This window comes from Lepidochelys olivacea (assembly GCF_965140295.1).
Source record: "Lepidochelys olivacea isolate rLepOli2 genome assembly, chromosome: 5".
NCBI classification, from domain to species: Eukaryota; Metazoa; Chordata; order Testudines; family Cheloniidae; genus Lepidochelys; species Lepidochelys olivacea.
This window is the reverse complement of record NC_140415.1, coordinates 111,300,059-111,321,459: the sequence shown is the minus strand read 5'-3', so window position 1 is coordinate 111,321,459 and position 21,401 is coordinate 111,300,059. Positions and strand designations below refer to the sequence as shown.

At 39.4% G+C, this 21,401-nt stretch overlaps 1 protein-coding gene across 4 annotated transcripts in view; it reads right to left on the bottom strand.

The window, feature by feature from the left end:
* The window catches only part of CNTLN (centlein), a 294,736-nt gene that overhangs the window by 257,081 nt on the left and 16,254 nt on the right, over nucleotides 1–21,401 (bottom strand). For all 4 annotated transcript variants that reach the window (XM_084628742.1, XM_084628743.1, XM_084628746.1 and 1 more), the window contains exon 2: nucleotides 12,968–13,056. In XM_084628742.1, coding sequence (XP_084484868.1) covers nucleotides 12,968–13,056 — 89 coding nt within the window. The remainder of the gene's footprint in view (nucleotides 1–12,967; nucleotides 13,057–21,401) is intronic.

Sequence of the window (21,401 nt, the reverse complement as noted above, 5' to 3'; positions counted from 1 at the left end):
GTAGACATACCCTTAGTGAATGAATTTTAAAGTTTTTTATTATTAAACAACAGTATATTATATAACAACCAGTATATTCTGTTTGGGTTTCCCATTGTACCTTGGAAGTTGGGGAAGTAAGAGGGGGTTGAGAATTATGTTCCTGGTTTGGCTTTGCAGTTTTGCTGTGTTTTGGAGGTGCTTAGTGTGTGGATAAGTTAGTCGGGGGCATGTGGGAGCACGGTGGATAGTAATCCCCTCTACATCTCTTTTAGGCTGTCCTGACTCTCAGTGGTATTTCACTGAGCCTGGTGACTAGGAGGAAGAGAATGGCCTCCTTCAAAAAGGCAAAGGGGAGACTAGTGAGATACACTGTGAAGTTATTCACCAAGATGGTTCCCCCAGAAGTGCTGCAGGAGTGGAAGGCAATTGGTAAGCTATATTGGAGGGAATGACCATGCACCCATCCTGCATAATGTCTGGACCAAAATCAAGCAATTTCTCAGCTTTTGATTCTGCTTTCGCTCCCCTGAAGACATGGTGAAAGTGCACAGAAAAATAGATAGGATTCTGCACTGATTGTCTGAAGCATTTACTGTTCCCCATCTTTATGTAAGCCTCTGAAAAGCCATTAAGAGCTTTACTATGCCTAATGTAAATATTTTTTCTTGTAGAAATGTGTGTTACACGGCATTTATATCTCAGCAGGGAGCTGTCGTCCTTAGTACCTGTATGGACATGCAACACCCATGTCTCCCTCATTTACAAGGAGAACAGTAACCAAACTTCTTTTTCCTGTAACCACTGTCTCAGTACTGTTGAATTTTGCACAATTTAATGTTTTTGTTGTTTGATTATGTTGCAGAAGGGGAAGGGAGGTCGGGTAGAGGTTGCAGCTGCTCCATGGTGCTGATGGCCATTTTGAGCACGGTTAACTGTGGAGAGCTGGGGGTGTTCAATAGGCAGTACGCTTCAGGAAGGGGGAAAGAAAATAGGTAGATGGGTATGTGCCCTTACTGGCATGGGTTTGAAATAGGATGACGGTCGCAGTTGTAGTATGAGACAGAAGCCATGTGCCTGACCAGAGCAGTTGTCATTCTGAAAATGGGTGAGCGGGTGGGGAGGGCGAGCAGACAGCATGGGTTGAGAGAGAGGAAGAGGCTCGAGACTTGGAAAGGCTCTTAGCTCACAACAGCGAAAAATGGCTACAATCCTGGGGCATCTGGAACACAAGTTAGAACAGCAGTATAGCATTATAGTAAATTGTAATGATAGATACTTACGTGACAAGGTTCCCACAATAGGATCTGTGCCTCAGTCCCGGCCTGGGTTTCTGGTTGGTAATCAGGCTCACTTTGTACACAGCTTTCGTCAGGGTCCTGAGTCACAAAGGGATCCTGGCTTTCTGGGGACAGCTCTTCATTGGCCTCCTCTCGCTCTTCCTCCAATGACCAGTGATGTTCATTCTTGGTGGAGGGGCCACAGAGGAGGCGTTAGGGTCCACAACCTCTTTGAGCTCAGTAGTGGTGTAATTGCTCAAAATCCTGTCCAGTTCCTCAGGTTTCCACTTCTGGACCTTGCCCTGGTATCCTTGGTTTTAATGTAAGTCCTCTTGAGCTGTTTCCTCTTTTTTCAGCAATGGTTGGCCTCCCATTTGTGATCCTTGTAGATATCAGCTTAGCAACATCTCCCAAAAGATCTTTATTCTGGTGGCTGGCCACAGAGCTTGCTGCACCAACACTTCTCCACAGATGTCAGGTCTCATCTAGGGCCTCGGTGTGGCTCCAACAGGCTGCTCAAGACATGAAGTAATATTACAGCAATGCTGTTATATATGAATCCAAGAGCAAGCAGGCAAATTCTGGCCCTGTGCCAATTTTTAAATGGGGCTGGAGGGGCATCTGATCAGCTGACTCTATGCAGTGGAGGACAGAGAGATAAACAGTCACCCGCAAAACAGTGTGAAATAGCAATTGGAGGACTGCCAAAGTAGTACATGGCAACATTGCGCACACATGAACGCTATACCAATCTCTCAGTTCAGACTGAACTTAATACACTTTGAAAAAGGATACCAGAGTTTGTGATAAATGCAGAGTTAGTGCACTGTAATGAATTGTCTCGTGTATACAGGCATTTTCACACCACAGTTAGCAGTGAGCATTTTTAAAGGGTGGGGTAATTAACTAGTTTGTTCTAATAAAGCTTTGCAATCATAACTTGGAAATGGTATGAAAACATGATGGGTGGTGGTGCTTTTCCTAAGGTGAGCCCCAAAAGAACTCTGAAGCTTTTGTTTTTATTTTAAAGAGGGAATTAGAAGCAAATGAATAAAACAACGAAGAATGATGCAAGAAAACAAGCTTCACTGGAGCACTGGAAAAGTGTGTGCACAGCTAATTCTAGTGTTTTATTGGTAGTCAAGTATTTATGAAGCCCTGTAACTTTAGGACAAAGCTGCACCAGAGAGATTTTTAAGAATGAAAGGTCTGGGATTAGACAGAGAGAGAAAGAATCCTTTATTATCACCATAAAGGAATTGTAGATTACATATATAATATACATACACACACGCACACCTGAGAGTCCAACTGCATCGCTAAAAAAATGCAGTACTTTTCCTAATCATTGGTTACCGGTTCCATAAATATAGCATCCCTTTAACAAAATGTGCAAGCAATGAGGTTTGTAACACAGATCCACATTCAATTTCACAAGTGGAAAAAAATATTTGTGTATAATTAATTCAAAATGTTAGGATTTTTGTATTCTTTATTCCAGCTACAAAGACAACACGAACCATAATCTTGGATAATGCCACAGAAATGTGCTTCAATTAGTTATCACAAATTACTAAAGAAGAAAACTACAACTTATTACAGTAATATAAACATGCAATGGATGTGAGCAGAAGCTTGCAGCATAAATTAAAGCCTTGTATGGAATTTTATCAGCAGCTCCTCCTGGCGGTATAGTATGACTTCCAATACTCATTACAGGGATGCTCCCAAAAGACACACTAGGTAAAACTACTGTATGCTACAGTACTATAGTATCTTTGGATCTCTTGCTGCAGTTTAAAGGATAAGGTTCAATTAGCATGACTAAAATAAGACTTGTTCTTTACAAAGGAAACAAGTATACAGAAAAACAATCTTCATTGGGTCCCTTTATACATTTACAATCATTAAAAAGGTTCACCAAAATATGAAAAAAAATCATGCACTGTCAAGAAGTTGATGATGATCAATGACTGAGACAAACTCCTGTTTAGCTAATTAGAACCACTGATGAGCAATAATGATCTGAGCTAAGAATATTTGCAGACTTCTTTAGGATGAAAAATGGAGTGAAGAGAGGCTGTCAATTTGTACAAGTTTTAAGCTCCAATCACTTTTCCCATGAGTACTACCTACTTAAAATTTTTAACATAGCTGTATTTAGCCACATGGATTATCCTCATTCAGCTTTCACCATCCACCAAAAGCCAAAAATCTGTGAAATTATTCTAAAGCATTAACTAATTTTTATTGTGTTCTGGCCCACACTATATATTATATGACATGACAGTATCATATTTTCTGGGGTTTGGCCCATTTTTAATGAGTTGTCAAAAATGAAATATTAGATACTATAAGGAAACATTTAACTATGAATGAGGTGTGAAAATAACACTTGCATTACAAAAGCCCACAGATTTTCAAAAGCAAAGCTCAGTGAAGTTTGTAAAATTATATTTCATAAAATAAACTTGCAAAGCGGTCATAAAAGTAATAGGGAAAAGAAATATTTTAAATTCTACCATAGGTCTTTACTTGCATCAATCATTCAATTAACCATTCTTCTGAAAAAAATAAAAAGATCTAAGCTAAATAAAGATGTGCTATTTTTTACATTTAATGACAACAGGTTTAACTAAAAAAAAAAGTCTGAGGCTGTTTATTTGGAGAGCTCTCCATAGTTGTATTGCTCATCTCATCTTGACTACCTTTCGGTCACATTTTTATAAGAGCCTATTTCTTATACTCAAAAAGAGCCCCTTTATACATTTTCCTCTAAATATCTAAGGAAGTTTGGAGACTGAATTGTGTGGTCAAATCATGGTTACATTCTCATTACTATTAATTTGGCTATCAAATTGAAAATTATGAAATGATTCCCTGGACATATAATTTTTTTAAAATTTTCATTTAGAAATTGGAGGAGGGAGAAAAGAAACTTGAAAGGCTGCAATATTTCAAGCAGAACCTTGGGCCTGTGCAGAACCTGCAGCAGGAATTGGGCTTATGCCTAATTTTTCAACTGGAAACTTTATGGTGCCTTTCACTACATAGTAAGTGAAAGAGTTGAAAAAACAGGGCTAATTAATTTTGCTATCCTAATAAATTTCTATTCCTCCTCATTCAGATCCTAGGAGTGCAAAACCTAACACTTAACACTCAACCCAGATTTTATAATTGCCACATGCGCAATGAATTCCTTTGTTTTTAAATACTTAGAGAATTGTACTTCAAACTGATTTAGAAAATATGGGAGCAAAAAGAAATACATACTTGAATGCCATTCATGCTACATTTTTTAAAGAAAGGCCATTTATTTCTATAACATGATCACGTAGCCCTACTTGAATATTTCTTTACAACATGCAAAATTAAGTAAATAAATCTTTAAGCAAAATCAATCTGATTGCAACCAAAACAGGAAAAAGAAAAATATCACACAATGAAATTCAATTATTTTTCATAGATTCTAAAAAAGTTATCAATTTATATGTGTATACTCCTATTATAGCTGTTACTTGTTCTGTTATCTATTTTACTGCGTGTTTCATAATGGAAAAGTATCATTAAAGAAACCAATTTTTCCTTTTACAAGTTCAGTGACTTTATTCAGTAGATGATTTATTACGCAGTCTGATTTTAATATATGCACATAGAAGACTCTTTACAGTTTTTATATTGAGAGTAGTGTGTGAAGCATGAAAATTGTGTCACATTTTGCTGTGAATAATTTTGCAAACATTTTTCATCTAGATACACAAGTCTCTTACAGTGTTCAAAAATATCAGCACTTCAGAACAGACTGTTTTAACATCTGCACATCACCAGGGTTTCCCCCAAGGATTTTTAAATGATGCCTGCTTGTGCTGAATAAAGTGCTAACTTGCACCTTGCATTTCAAACTGTGTCCTGAGCAGCCATCCAGTTGGTACAACACCAGCTGAATTCCCACAGGCTACTGTTCACTCAGGCTTGACTGCAATTATCATGTCAATATTTTGTGCTCCAATATGCAGATATGCACACGTGCAAGCTGCATAATACTTTCTTCTCCATGGAATGTTGACTTATGTTCAATGTTCTGAGAATTTTTAATGAAATAGGATATTAAACTTCCATCAACTATAGACAATCACAATTATTTGACCTTAGATGAAAAGGTTACACCCTTATAATCTATTATTCTGACCAATTTGCTGAGTGATAAGTGGGGAATCGAGTTAAAACACAAATTCTAATGTTAATTGTTTTAATAAATTCTCAAACATAGAAAGCAAAAAAATAGTAATGGTCCTTTAAAAGGGATGAACTGTTATTTCCTTCCTAGTCCTACTGTCATTCACTTCCTGTTTTCACTGTTTATTGCCTATTTTCACAACAATAGCATGAGAAGGCACGGAAAGACACCTGCATGTGATGTATTAGTCCTTCAAAAAGATGCAAGTTATATTGCTTTCAAGATTTTATTAATAAACATCAATCTAAACTATTTTACACATGCACCAGTTCAATGATTACTGCGGTGGAAAACATCCTCACTTCCAGCAAATCTGCATATTTTGGATTCGTAAGGAATCCAGCATGACCCGATGCTTCTCAACCAGCTTCTTGACAACCTGTGATCATATATCCTAAATCCATGGTGAAATTTAAGGAAGTAACAAATTACTCCAATTGATTCTACTATCACAACTTCATTTGTTCCCAGATTAAGGCTGATCTTCTCTTCATCTATCTGATCATTTTCTTCCAGACATTGAGACATCTTGGGGATGACAGAGCTTGCATTAGTGGAGACAGAATTGCTCACTTAAATACTGTGTAAGGAATGTTGACCCTGGAGTCCAGATTTCTCAGAGAGATCTCAAACAGTGAAGAGCAGGGGAAGAATGCTGAGCCTTGCAAGACTCCACCTACAATTCTAAGTGAAGAGAAGCAGGGATCCATGGGATCCATGCAATAGGAATAAGTTTATCTAGCATAATGCTATCCTATTTACTTCTATTAGGTCTTGTATCAGCACCACAGTCAATGATGTTAAAAGCCACTAAGGGATCTAATTGTATCTCCTTTAAGAAAAGGGGTCGGGGGGGGGGGGATCAGAATGAATTGTTGGAAAAACTAATAAGTTTTTGTGTACAGTAAATAAGAAAAGGCTTACATAGGGCTTCCAATCAAAAGGGGTTATACATATCTTTTAAAATTTATAGCGATATTCCACCATTCTATGGACCCTAACTATATTTACTAAGTGCCTACGTGGATTGACCTGTTAACTCAGGACTTTTTAGCACCTTTATTCTTTTCTTTTTCTTTTTTTTTAAACACTTTTCCTTTTTAATTTTATCATCAAAAATAAATGTTTCAAAAGGCAAGCAAACTAGAAATAGCATTCTTTTTACATAATACAGAGATCAATAGTATTTAAAGTAGTTTGAAAGTACACTAACATGAGATATACTCTTACAATGGCTTGTTTGAAAATACCTGGAGGCTTTTACATATCCCAAAGGCTTTTCTCATTTGCACAGCAAAGATAATTTTTTGTTTGCATCTGAATATTAAATGGGGAATGTAGTTACAATCACCGAATAAGAACTGCAAAGAATGCTGAAAAATAAAATATCTTCTGTGTATTTCAGGAATTAACAGTGAGGTCTCAGGTAAATTTTAAAATTTTTAGGACAGTTGAACTCCCATTTTGGGAGCATGAAAGCATTTTGAAATTGTAAAGTTAGAAATAATGGGAATCCTATTGTCACTAAAAAAAATTCCAACATGAAATGGAAACAAAAATATTGCACTTTTCCATGTAGGTCTGAGAAGTTGCTAGAACAATGTCATCTAACAATACAAATATACAATTACTTGATTGTAGGACTAGTAATTCCTGAAGTCTCAGCTACTACCAATTTATGCTTTTCATTTTCTTTTCATCATTCCATCTTCTTTGTATTGTGTGAGGTTGTAACTGAGTGCTTTAGCGCCTTTAGACTTGCATCTTTTTAACCCTTATATTGTCATTACCTGCAGAAAAATTGCCTTCTTCATCCACCAATTTAAGGACTGAATCTCACTGTATGGCACTGGCAAGCTCATCACATCTTGGGTACGAGAGATATTCTTTCCTGACAGTTCTTATGATGTGTTCCAGGAAAGGAAATAAGTAGCTGTCCTGTGACCTTAGCTAAACTGTGATGAAAACTAGTACCTTAATGAGCACTGAAAGTTAGTAGTGGCATAAATAAATTGAAAAATGAAGGTATGCAAACACTTATGCTATCCATGTTGTATAGCCCCAAGAATAAAAAGGTTGAACACATCTCAACCCTGAATCAAGATTTTCTGATGGTCAGATTTAATACTGCTCACTGATGCTTTTAGCATTTCAAACAAAAGAGGACATGTTAATATAATAATTCTCATGTGGAACCTATTGCCTTATACCCATTTCTCTGCAGTGTAGGATTCTCAGATGTTGCTGATTAACTTAGTGCTTCTATTATTTGTTTATCTACTTCTGGGCCACAAGAAGTCAGAAGCTGTTGCAAGACTAGAGCTGTATATGATAAGAAAGTTGATTTGGAATTGAGGGGTGGGGGTGGGAGGAGGCCTGTGATGCGGCACGAGGGACTCACACTGGCAATGAGGGGGTTAAGGAGCCTATGGACTCAACTTACCCTGTCCTCTTCCCCCCCCCACCTCATCTGCAGCTAATGTCGGGCATATAGAGGGGAATTAAAAGGAGAAGAGCCAGCCCAGTTCGGACTGCCCAGTGTGACATAGAGGGCCATTGGAAAGGATTTACTCTTTTAGAACAGCAAGTCCGAACAGGAACAAACAGGGGGATAGGAGGACACTGGAGACTAAACCACAGGGGTTGCCCTGTGCCTGGAGGGAAAAATGAACTTTGAAGACTATAAATAGAATGCAAGGACACATTTTGTTATCCATTCACTGAGAATACCCCTTGAAGAGCATGGGTATTTCTGAACGCTTGGACCCTGGTTTGACTAAAAAGCAGCTAGCTCTGCACAAGACTGAATCCTTAGGGGAAAATCTACATTATTAAACAGGAAAGGTAACCATTGATAAATACAGACCCAGGTTTGCATTTTATGATTTTCTTTTATGTGTAACCAATTCTACTTCCACTTGCTATCCTTACTCAAAAAAGAAAAGGAGGACTTGTGGCACCTTAGAGACTAACAAATTTATCTGAACATAAGCTTTTGTGAGCTACAGTTCACTTCATAGGATGCATTCAGTGGAAAATACAGTGGAGAGATTTATATACACAGAGAACATGAAATAATGGGTGTTACCATACACACTGTAAGGAGAGTGATCAGGTAAGGTGAGCTATTACCAGCAGGACAGCTGTGGGGGTGGGGGGGGGACCTTTTGTAGTGAAAATCAAGGTGAGCCATCGATTACAAACCTAAATGTGGCAATTCTTCAACAAAAAAAAACTTTAAAAAAACAGACTCCAAGGAGAGACTGCTGAATTGGAATTAATTTGCAAACTGGATACAATTAACTTAGGCTTGAATAAAGACTGTGAGTGGATGGGTCATTACACAAAGTAAAACTATTTCCCCATGTTTATTCCCCGCCCCCCACTGTTCCTCAGATATTCTTGTCAACTGCTGGAAATGGCCCACCTTGATTATCACTACAAAAGGTTCCCCCTCTACCCCCCCGCCCCCCGTGCTCTCCTGCTGGTAATAGCTCACCTTACCTGGTCACTCTCCTTACAGTGTGTATGGTAACACCCATTGTTTCATGTTCTCTGTGTATATAAATCTCCCCACTGTAGTTTCCACTGAATGCATCTGATGAAGTGAGCTGTAGCTCACGAAAGCTTATGCTCAAATAAGTTTGTTAGTCTCCAAGGTGCCACAAGTCCTCCTTTTCTTTTTGCAGATACAGACTAACACGGCTGCTACTCTGAAACCTATCCTTACTCACTATTTGTTAAATTTTTACCTTAAGTTTATTATCAAAGATTTTTTTCACTATATCTCAGTGCTACAATATTATATAAGAGCTGACTCTCAGTTGAATCAAACAAACTTGTGTATACACTGTCCCCTGGGGGATAGCAAACCTGGTAATATCCGAGAGTGTCCAGAGACAGGGGGTGGATACTACAATGGGGATACTTCACGGTGTGGTTCAGGGTGTACCTATTGTTAACCTGCAAGCCAAAGTAAGGGCCAGCAGAGCCCTGAGGAGATTGCTGGGGTGGCTAACTGACCGGTGGCATCAGGAAACTGACACCCAGTTAAGCAAGTCTCTCTAGCAGGGGGGTAACAAGATAACTCAGTTCTGGGTACCCCTTTGAGAGTCTCACAACCAGGAAGGAAGAGAGAGTTCTGCTACTTGCTCGGCGAGGAAAACCAGCTTCCAGGCAAGACCCTATGGAAGTTTGCTGCCTAAACAAGCTATTTGGTGGTTGGGCAACTAAGCCCAGGAAGACTATGAAGAAGAGATTAGCCACACAGAGACAAGCCCAGAGCAGACTCCCACCAGTGAATCCGTGGATGATCCTTATTTTGAAGTTCACTAGTTTTCCTAGACAGGGCTCAAGTGTGCCATAGCCAGAGTGCTACGGTACCACAACACCAGACCTGTGAGGTCAACACCCAACTATTAGGGACCTGCACTGGAGTGAGCCATTCCGACAGGCCACGAAGAGGCAGTGCCTAGACAACCCAGTTACAGGAGCAAAAAGAGGAAAAAGAGATTTATAGGTAAAGTTAGGGCTATACGCGATTGCTGGAGAGAGGACTAGCCCCTCAAACAAAAAAAGGATTAAAAAAATGTTTTAAAGAGTGAAAAGTCTCCCTTTATTAGGCGCTCTATAAATCAAAAACCAAAACCTCCATAATCAGGTGCAAAGCTATGAGTTTTATTAATCATATCTGCACTGAATGGGTATTCCTAGCAGTAACTCAACTTCCAAACCCTGCTCCAGGATCATCTGCAGTTATGCTAAGATCTGGGAAAAATGCTCCAGAGGCAATTGGAAATTCCATAATTCTGGCCAAGAAAATGGGGGAGACATATCATAAAGACATTACACACACACCTTTGACATTCATACCTTTGAATTCACAACAGCAGTTCTACTGCATCAAACTGTTCTTTTAAGGAACAGAAGCAAAAGAGTGCACTTAGGATTAGAGAGGTGCATGAACAGTACTGCATGAACACCACACTTTTGCGTACGAAACAAAATCAGAATAGGAGACTCAACAGCCAAAAATGGACAACACACATTGCATAAACCCAAAAAAAAAAAAAAAAAAAAAAGAATATTCCAAAACATATTTCAATTTTCGACTCTAGAAAAATCAATAGACGCACCATAAAATAATATTATGGAATGTTTCCTTACCTACCATGCTCTTTTATTTTCTAGCAACTATAGAATATATAAAAGAATAACACATAGGTTTTTCATGATAGTAACCAGAGAACTGAAATAATAAATAGTAATAAAATATTGAATTTATATTAAAGTAACAGTCAAATGCCCCATTTAGGACTAGGGCTCCATCATGCTAACTAGGATGACAAATACATAATGACAGTCCCTGTCCTAAATCGCATACTAACAAATTTAAAATATGAGGCAACAATTAAGTGTGAAAAAAATCCTAGGAAGAAAATTTGGAGGAAGGGGGGACAAGAGACTATAAAAGTGTCTGAACTATAGTTCAGTGTTTGACTACAATCTATACAACTCAATGGCATTTCCTAACTTTTGTGAGCTTGTCTTTGCCCTAAGTAACTTCCTTTTAATTCATTTTTGTATGTAATACACACACACTCCTTTTATAATTATAGGGCGAGGGACATACCCAACACCTATAGATAAGGCAGTCGAACACTTCTCATTATAGTTCCCTGTTTTCACCTTCTTATAACTTTACCAAACATCATGCAATCAGCTTTCAGTTTTCTGTGTTTGCTCTCTGCCTCAGATTAATATTTTTACATAAATAGTTTTTAGCAAAAGTGGTTCAGCCATTTCCAAGAATGAAGATAGCAAGAAACAGTTTTGCCAAAGTTAAAAAAAAGTGTGACTGTTTTTTTAACAGCTCTAGCACCCCTGGGATTTGGAATAAAACTTTACATTTGGTAGAGGAATAGTCCCGGGATCAGAGAAATATCTTCTGTCCTCATGAAAATATGTCCAGATTTGGACAAGCTATAAATCACAGAAAGTCATCGTTTGAACATACACAGCAGAACTTGTTCTAGAATTACTCCTACATTTTCTGAATGTTCTAATGCAGCCAAGTTGCCTATGCAACATCAATTTATGTCACCTTGTCTGTATGCATTATTCTGTAGACTTAAACTATATGATCACATACTATTTTTACCACACAATCATTTCTTCTTTCAGTGCAGAGGATGGATGGCAAATGAGACAGAGTAAAACAGTGAGTGAGCTGTTGACTGTAGAACCCAGGCCATATTCACAGCAGATGTTGATGACTGGTGATTACGGCAGGGAACTGCAGCAATCAAAAAGGGGTTTTGTGGTTAAGGCACCAGACTGGGGTGCACAAGAACTGGGTTGTATCTTGCTGTACCACAGACCTTCTACGTGATGTTGGGCAACGCACTTAATGCAAAATTTTTAGAGTTGGCCACTAACTGTTTTCCTTATTTTCTGGTTGTCCAACTTGAGACAACTCAGGCAAAATTTTCTTAAGTGATGAACACTCACAACTCTACCTGAAATCAGTGGAAGTTTCAGGTGATTAGAATCTCTATGAAAGTCAGGTCACAGCTATCTTAAGTTGAGCACCAACAATTAATGAACACTTCTTCTAATTTTGGCCTCAGAACGTATCTGTGTGGCTCAATTCCCCATCTGCAAAATAGGGATACCATACTTCCCTAGGTCACAGAAATAATGTGCAGATAAATTTATTAATATCTGTAAGGCAATCATATATTATGGTGCTAAATTCATTAATATTTTTAAGAACCGGATGCACTATGGTGATGAATGCCATCAGTAAATAAGATATTATTTATTCAGTACAGGGCTTGGAGACAGAAAGAAGTGTTGAACAGCTGCTTCTTTCACTTAGCACTGTCCATCCTGTCCACTGAATAATGCAGGGATCCTGTGGAAAAAACAGTATGTGATCATTTAATTAAAGACCATACCAAAATGCTTATGTACCAGGGAACAGAATTACAGTTGCACAGGTAACCTTAATTCTAGAATTACCTAATTTTTGAGTGCTTGATTTTGCAACCTAAAATTCTGTATGTCATGTATGTACATAGTATACAAAAACTGTCACTGACTATCATTCAATCTAGCCACCATTAGGAATAAAAACGAATAACACCAAATGAATCTGAGGGATGTGAGGATAGACTCCTTTTATATAAGATTAGGAACATTGTTCAATGCATAAGGAGCAGTCTGGATGAAAGCACAGAGTTTTAAAGTTTATTTAGATTTGCTTTTAAAAAAGCAACCTCTCTCAGGCTTTAGGGAGTCTTGACAAAGTTTAAAGATACCATTCTTACAAATTACAGGATCTAGATAATTTCAGAAGTTTAAGACTTTTTTACAATGTTTTTTAAACATGAAACTATGTGGCATCAAACAGAAGAGATACCTAGCGTATTTGATTTTTAAAAAAATCACACAAAGTCTTCAAGCTCACCTTTCCACCACCAAGCTGACTGCTTGTGTAAGATCTGGATTTGCCACCTGGAGGCGTTTCCACAAAGACCATACAAATTCTTTATCAGCCTTAAAAAGACAGAGAGAAATAAACAATACAAAATATGTATGTTTAGCATGTAACTTTTACAGAATAATGAACTATTAGTATGAATATTCAAAAGTTATATTATTAAGAACTATATTTTAGAGAAAAGTCCAGTGACTTCACTGCTCAGGATGACGTATTTACTTGCTTGTTGCAACAGAGATGTCCAACTCAACAAAGAAAAACCAATTTAAAAGTATTAGTGCAGAAATAGTAAAATAAATGCCAATCAATAAGTCTTCAATGACCGCTCTCACTCCTCCTTCAGTTCTAGGTATAAAAGAAATGCAATTCACTCCTTCACCAGAACAGCAATCTCAACTCCCAAATTCAGCTCCCCTGCTGGAAGAATACAGTCTCTTATATCAAGGATAGAGACTTCTAATGATACTGAGAACTTTCTGATCTTGCAGCAAAAAATAGCTTTTACTAGAAGCAGAGCATTTTGACAGAGAACAAGTAACACAGAGGACAAATTCCTCCTTCATGAAACAAAGATTTTTAAATATAGCTGCATTAGAAGCAGCGAGATTGAGGATCTCTAAGTATCAGTAAGAGAGTATTAGAACTCACTTCAGTAAGGTTGTGTTTTCAACCTTTTCCATGCTAGTACTCCTTTTCCATTTTGGGATGTTCTAGCAAACTAGCAATATGGCAAATACACTATGCTCATGACTCTTTCACCCCTTTTGACAACCCCCAGGCTGAGAATCAAAGCCTTAAGGTAAGGAAAGGCTAAATCCAGGATAATGCCAATGAAAAGAAAATCCACATCCCACAAGAAAGGGAGTGTTATTATCCTCCCCATTTTAAAACTGCAGCTGAGAATAGATTTTAAATTAATTTTTAAATTAATTTTAGGTTAAAATTAAGTTGAAAATGCACTGTTCTTGCATTTTATTAAAATACAGATATTAGTTTTCCACATTTAGAATTATGGATTTCATTCATGTGCACCAGACAGTTTTATCCTAAATTAGGTGGTTGTCACAGTTTCAGGGTAACTACATCAATATTCCTCCTCAATGGTCTACTCCAGAAGTGCCCAGTCAGTCTCAGGCCTCCAGCCATCTGTCTCTGGGAAGGGACCTATGTCCCACTCCCTTCTGAGTAATGATTTTAAGACTGCACAGGTAACCTTAATTCTAGAATTACCTAATTTTTGAGTGCTTGATTTTGCAACCTAAAATTCTGTATGTAATGTATGTACATAGTATACAAAAACTGTCACTGACTATCATTCAATCTAGCCACCATTAGGAATAAAAAGGAATAACACCAAATGAATCTGAGGGATATGATCCCTGCCATACACTGTGATATCTCCAGCAAGCTAGACTGCCTCTGTGAGTTGCTTTCTCTCCTACGGTTATGAACAGTGTACTGACAGCAGTCACAAGTTATAACACAGCTCTTCCTCAACATAGTATATTTTAAGGATAAAAACATTACAGAGAAAACATAAAAACAACAAAAGTTTCCTACACGCTTACTAAAAATTCCAGAAATTGACCACTGCCCACATAAGAACTCTGCTAAGCCAACATCCCTTCCAACCTTCCAGCAAGGATGGGGTCCCTTTAGTACCAAAAGTCCCATCCATTTGCGGAATCAAAACGAAGACCGTGAGTGTAAACTCAGCCTTTACACATCCAAAGTTCTTTCTTTATCTCTTTGTCTCTGGAAAACCCAGTATGAACCAATATGTGCAAATTATTCCAGGGGTGGTACCCTCTCTGGAGTTGTTTATAGTTAAGGCTAAGATTTTGTCACGGATATTTTTAGTAAAAGCCAGGGACAGGTCACAGGGAAAAAGGAAAAATTCACTGAAGCTGTGACCTGTCCCTGACTTTTACTAAAAATATCCAGGACAAAATGAGGATCGGTGGCCAGGAGCTGTGAGCTAACCCACTGCCTGTGAGGGACCTTGCAACTCCCCACTGCTGAAGTCACGGTTCCATGACTTCTGTGGCCTCTGTGACTAAATCGTAGCCTTATTTATAGTCTTAGTAACCCACTTAATCACCCCCCCACCCCAAGGTTTTAGTTCATGGAGCAGCTGTGGAAACCCTCCTTGAGGGAGTAGAAGACAGTCATATATAAACCATTCATAAATTTAATACAATGGTCCCAAAAGTTACTGTATGGGGTTGCAATATCCCTCACAGTGGTTAACAACAGCAGTAGCAGAAACGATCACGGCACTGGTAAGGAATTTTCAACCAAATACAGCTTAGATGCAATGTCTGTCTTTAAGCCATGTGTTTTTTCTTCCCTCTTACAGCAGTTTTCCATTTGAGATGACTTATGCTCAAAGTATTCAAAATGACTTGCTCTAAGATCATACAAGGAGCTAGAGGCTTAGGCCAAATCAGAAGACATGCCCATTCTGGGTTCCAGGCCTTTTTCTTAACAACTAGTAAAACATCCCCACTTCCCCTCCCCCAATGCATTGGGCTTCAGCAATACCAAAGCGAGGGGAGTGGGGGGGGGGGGCGCAAGGAAATACCAAAATACTGTAGTTGCTGTAAAGTGAATTATATCACTGCCACCAAACTGCATTTGACAGATCACAAAAACCACAGTAATTCCACCGAGGTACTGATTCAGGAAAAGCACTGAAGCACCTGCTTGACAGGAATGGGAATACTCACAGACTTGAGCCTTGAAGCAGGAAAGCACTTAAGTCATGTAACAGAGACTGGTGAACCAATATTATAAGCTTGCAAAAAAATAAAATAAAAGTGGGGGAGGGGTTGTGCCATTTTTGCTTCTCTATGGTGTATGAAGACAACCAGGAGTGGGGTGTTTCAAAAAGAGTGCTATTATCCCCCAAAATTAGATATTCAGCTCTTGTCTACCATAAACACTATGGATGACTAGAGCAGCAGTTCTCAACTGGGGGTTCGCAGCCCCTGGGGGTTTGCAAGCCCTTTCAGGGGGGCTGCGGAGTCCACATCTGAAACTCGGTGCTCCGAGCCCCAGCGCTGAAGCCGGGAGCGGCATGGAGCTTAAGCCAGCAGCTCCTGTCCCTGTCCCAGCTGGGAGCGGTGTGGGGCTGAAGCCAGGGCCCTCCCCGCAAGCCAGGAGCAGCACGGGGCTGATGCCAGCACACACGTATCATGGAAGCACACATGTATCATGCCAGCACACATGTATCATGGAAGAATTTGAAAGATTTGGTGGCTTTACAGATTTTGACAGGGAATTCTTCCGCCCACGTGGCATGGGAATTCGCATTCCTGATATTTCTAGTGTAGAAACAAGCAACAAGAGCCTTTCAATCCTTCTTCCATTGTAAGGAAGAAAGGCCATATATCAGCTTTGTTTTGTTTTGAACTCCCTTACAAGTCACCTTTAATTCAGCAGAAGTGCTGGAGTTCAGCTCCTAGTAGAGAAAGTGCTGAAACTTAAAGACAGACAAAATTAAACACATTCATGAAGTTACTAAAGCCAGGCCAAAAAAGGGGCAATCCATACAGTTAATTTAGACTAAAAATGCCATTATCTTGTGGCATTGTCTATTGCTTTAAGATACGTTCAGTTCTTAGATTTCTAGTTGTCAAGTTTTGAGGTAAGAAAACAAATCAGAAGTCAAATCTTTAGTAAAAGACTTTGCTCAGCATTATGAAGTATCTCCTGCATTTTGTGCTCAAAAAAATCCTCCACAGAAGTACTTGTTACTGCACATCTTGAAAGCATTATCCTGAAATGCCTTGCCAGGCTCTTTAAAAGTGCACACTTACACTTTAAGATGTGCCACAACTGAACCAGCTGGGCTCTTTCAGGATAAACAAGATCTCCATGCAACTACTACTCCTGGGGGAATTCTGCGCCACTGCGCATAATTTATATCTCCCTCAGATTTTTTTGCTTCCCTGTAGAAAAATAACTTTCTGATGAGGAAGCAAAAGGAAGCCACAAGAGCGGTCATGCGACCCTCACGAGCAGTATGTTTCGGGTGCCCAGTGCAGCTGGCAGAAAGGTAAATCACTGTGAGGTAGGGAGCAGGACTGGGGAAGACCCGGCTGGTGGCTCCTACCCTGCACCAGGCTCAGCTGCTAGTCCTGGCTGGGCTGGGGAGGACAGGACGACTTCTTCCCCTGCACGGCAACCAGGGCTGGATCAGACCCATCCCCACATTTCTCCCCCAGCTGTAGGAAGCTCTGCAAACTCCCCCCAGCCCATACTTCCCGCACCCATTGCTCCTCAGCTGCAGGGGGAGGAATCACTGTACAGGGAGCTACTCTCACATTTGCCCAACTTCTGTGCATCCAAACCCCCTCATACCTAGACCCTCCTGCCACCCGCACCCAGATCCACACCCCAAACAGCTGCACCTGGATCCCCACCCCACTGAGCCTCACTCCCCCAGCATCTGGACCCCATCACTGAGCCCCCCCACACCAGAACCCCCTGCTGAGCTCTAGCCCCCTTACACCCAGACACCCCTCCTGCTGAGTCCCAACCACCTTCATCTGGACCTCCAAACAAACAATGGTATTTGTCCATTGAAGTATCAATAATAATAATGAAAAGGCAGAAGTGTTCAATTAGTATTTCTGTTGTGTATTTGGAGAAAAAGCAGATGATACAGTCTCATCATATGGTGACAACACTCTTTCCATTCTACTCGTAGCTCTGGAGGATTTAAACAGAAACTACAAAAGTCAGACATTTTTAAATCAGCAAGTTCAGATAACTTGCACCCAAAGTTTTTAAAGAGCTGGCTGAGATGATTGCTATTCCATTAATGTTGATATTAAATAAGTCTTAGAGCACAGGGGAAGTTCCTGAAGACTGGAAAAAAAACTAATATTGTGACAGTTTTTAAAATGGGTAAACGGGAAGACCTGGGTAATTATAACCCTGTCAGGACTACAATGATTCCGAACGGGGAAGATAATGAAGTGGCTGATAGTAATAGTTAATAAAGAATTAAAGGAGGGTAATATAATGCAAATCAACATGGGTGTATGGAAAATAGATCCTGTCAAACTAACTTGATATCTTTTTTTTTTTATGAGACTACAAATTTGGTTGATAAAGGTATTAATGTTGACGTAACATATTTAGACTTCTGTAAAGCATTTGACTTGGCACTGCACAGTATTTTGATTAAAAACTAGAACGACATAAAATTAACATGGCATACATTAAATCGATTAAATCCTGGCTAATTGATATGTCTAAAATGTAATTGTAAATGGAGAATAGTCATTGAGAAGGTGTATTTCCAGTGGAGTCCTTCAGCGATCAGTTCTTGGCCCTACGCTATTTAACATTTCTATCAATGACCTAGAAGAAAACATAAAATCATCATGGATACAGTTTGCAGATGACACAAACACTGAGGGAGTAGTAAATAAGGAAGAAGACAGGTCACTGATTCAGAGCGATCTGAATTGCTTGGTAAACTAGGAGCAAGCGAACAATATGCATTTTAATATGGCTAAAATAAATGTATACATCTAGGAACAAAGAACGTAGATGATACTTAAAGGATGGATGACTCTATCCTGGGAATCAAGGACTCTAAAAAAGATTTCAGGATTGTTGTGGCAGGTAATCATTTGAACATGAGCTCTCAGTGTGACCTGTGGCCAACGGAGCTAACGTGATCCTGGAATACATAAGGAAATCTCAAGCAGGAGTGGAGACGTTATTTTACTTCTGAATTTGGTACTGGTAAAACACTGATGGAATACTATGTCCAGTTCTGGTGCCCACAATACAAGAGGGATGTTGATTAATTGGAGGGGATTCACAGAAAAGCCAAGAAAATGATTGGAGGATTAGAAAACATGCTTATAGTGATAGACTCAAAAACCACAATCTATTCAGATTGACAAAGAGAAGGTTAAGGGGTGACTTGATTATAGACTATAAGTGTCTACGTGGGGAACAAATATTTAATAATGGACTCTTCAATCTAGCAGAAAAAGGTATAACATGATCCAATGGCTAGATGTTGAAGCTAAACAAATTCAGACTGGAAATAAGGTGTCATTTTTTAACCACAAGAGTAATTAACCATTGGTACATTTTACCCAGAGTTGGGGTGGATTCTCCATCACTAACCATTTTTAAATGAAAATTGGGTGTTTTTCTAAAAGATATGCTCTAAGACTTATTTTGGGGAAACGCTATGGAATATGTTATATAGGAGGTCAGACTAGATGATCATAATAATCCCCTTCTGGCCTTGGAATCTATAAATCTATGTCTGCCTGAGTTTGCAAAGAGCCTGAAACAAGAACTCTGAGAGGTATAAACTGCCCAATTCATTTCAATGGGTGTTAGCTCAAATGCCTATGATGATAATTTAAAATGACACCATTAATTATTTCACTCCATATCAAAGTATAAAACAAAGAAGAAAAAATATCATATTATGAAAGTCTATACAATCTACTGTGAGTGAAAGTTCATTTTGGCACCACAAGTGGGTTGGGTTTAGGAGATTACCACCACATTTTTCCTCAATCAAAAAGCCAAATCCATTGAGATGAGCACAACCCAGAGAGCATACGTGAACATATTTTGAACATCTGCACAATTCTGAGAGCAGCAGCTGATTTTAGTATCTCAAGTGGGCAATTTATTTTGTGGGTAGAGCGTGGAAGAGTGCCACTATATTTTATTTTTCAATTTGACCCCTGGTGGTCTGATTTCCAGAGTGAGTCAGCAAAACAGATCTATACCTCCACATGGGATCCTAAAGGCTAATATACTATCCCACACAAAGGGCTATAACTATTACCATTATGTATAATAATCATTAGTTATTTTACTTAATTACATCTTATTTCCTTCAAATGGCAGCCTCTATACTAGTTTTCAAGATTTAACTATCTGGAAAATATGAAAGGGTAGTAACAAGCTTTTTTTAACTAGAGGAACTCAAATAAGTATTGGGCAAGTTTTCAAATCAGGGTATTCTTTTGAGTGTTCTATTACTCATCAACCAAAGAATTTTCTTCCAACTTTGCAGAAAATTTCTCCATAACCTTCAGAGTAAATTTCATAATTTTTGGACAAATTAGTGTCCATATCCAAAGTTATAAGGAGGCTAGAAATAGGGCTCACAATGGAACTTATCTGAAATCTTAACTACAGAGCCATAAGCATAGCTCCACAGTAAGATAAGTGTATAGGGCCTGATCCAAAGCCCACTGAAGTCAATTGGAGTCTTTCCACTGACTTCAACAGGGTTTGTACCAGGCTCTGCTCTACACAATTTTCCATTGATTTCAATGGCAGCAGGATGTGATTTACCGGGGCAGCATGGGGGGGGGGGTTTCATCATTTTAATTTTTATTTAAAAGAATACTTATGAAGTAATAAAGGACCATGTAATAGCTGCACTTTACATGGTGTCAACTTGTTACAAGACCAATTTTCATTTTAAACTGTTGTGCTCTCTACAAGAATATCTCATCCAAGAGTTTAACGTAAATTACACAACAATTAATTGAGCCCCAAGCTGGTTTCCATCAACTACTTGTAACCCCCTCACTGGTATTATACGTTATTTCCTGTGATAGAGTGGACTAGGGCAGGGGTTCTGACCCCTCAGAGGGTTGTGAGGTTACTATGGGGCGGTTGCGAGCTGTCAGCCTCCACTCCCAAACCCCACTTCACCTCCAGAATTTGTAATAGTGTTAAATATAAAAAATGTGTTTTTAATTTATAAGGGGGGGCACACTCAGAGGATTGCTGTGTGAAAGGGGTCACTAATACAAAAGTTTGAGAACCACCAGACTAGGGCAAGAGGCCCCTGCTGGAGGCCTCAGAGTCCTACCACATCCCGTCCCAGAAGGTGGAAGTAGAGAACTCCTGCAAGTGGCCTAGAGTGGCTGTGGGGAAGCAACCAATCAGAAAGACTGCAGGGAGTAGCCACTCAGGGCCCTAGAAACGGCAGAGCTAGAGACAGTGAGTTGTCACCTAGAGCTGGAGGAATGAGGACTGTGTTCCGAGCTGGCTGAAGGAGCATCAGGACCATGGACAGATCAGTTGATGGCAGGCACCAGGGGAGCAAGAGGGAGCTCCTGGGTGGCTGCTGGGACTGAAGACAGAAGAACAGCTGGGGCCAGAAAGACCCAGAGAGCATGAAGAGTCTCCAGGGAGGAAGTGCTGCGGTACAGGGCTGTAGCACAGTCAAAGGACTATTTGAAGACTAGTCAAGAAGGGGCTGTGGGACTGAGGCAGGGAGGCCTGCAGGGTATGGCATCATACCAGGACCAGGATTATTTAAAGACTGAGCCCATGGAGGGCCACAAAGATGTCAATGGAGGGGTACTGGGATAGGCCCCTGATGGACTGC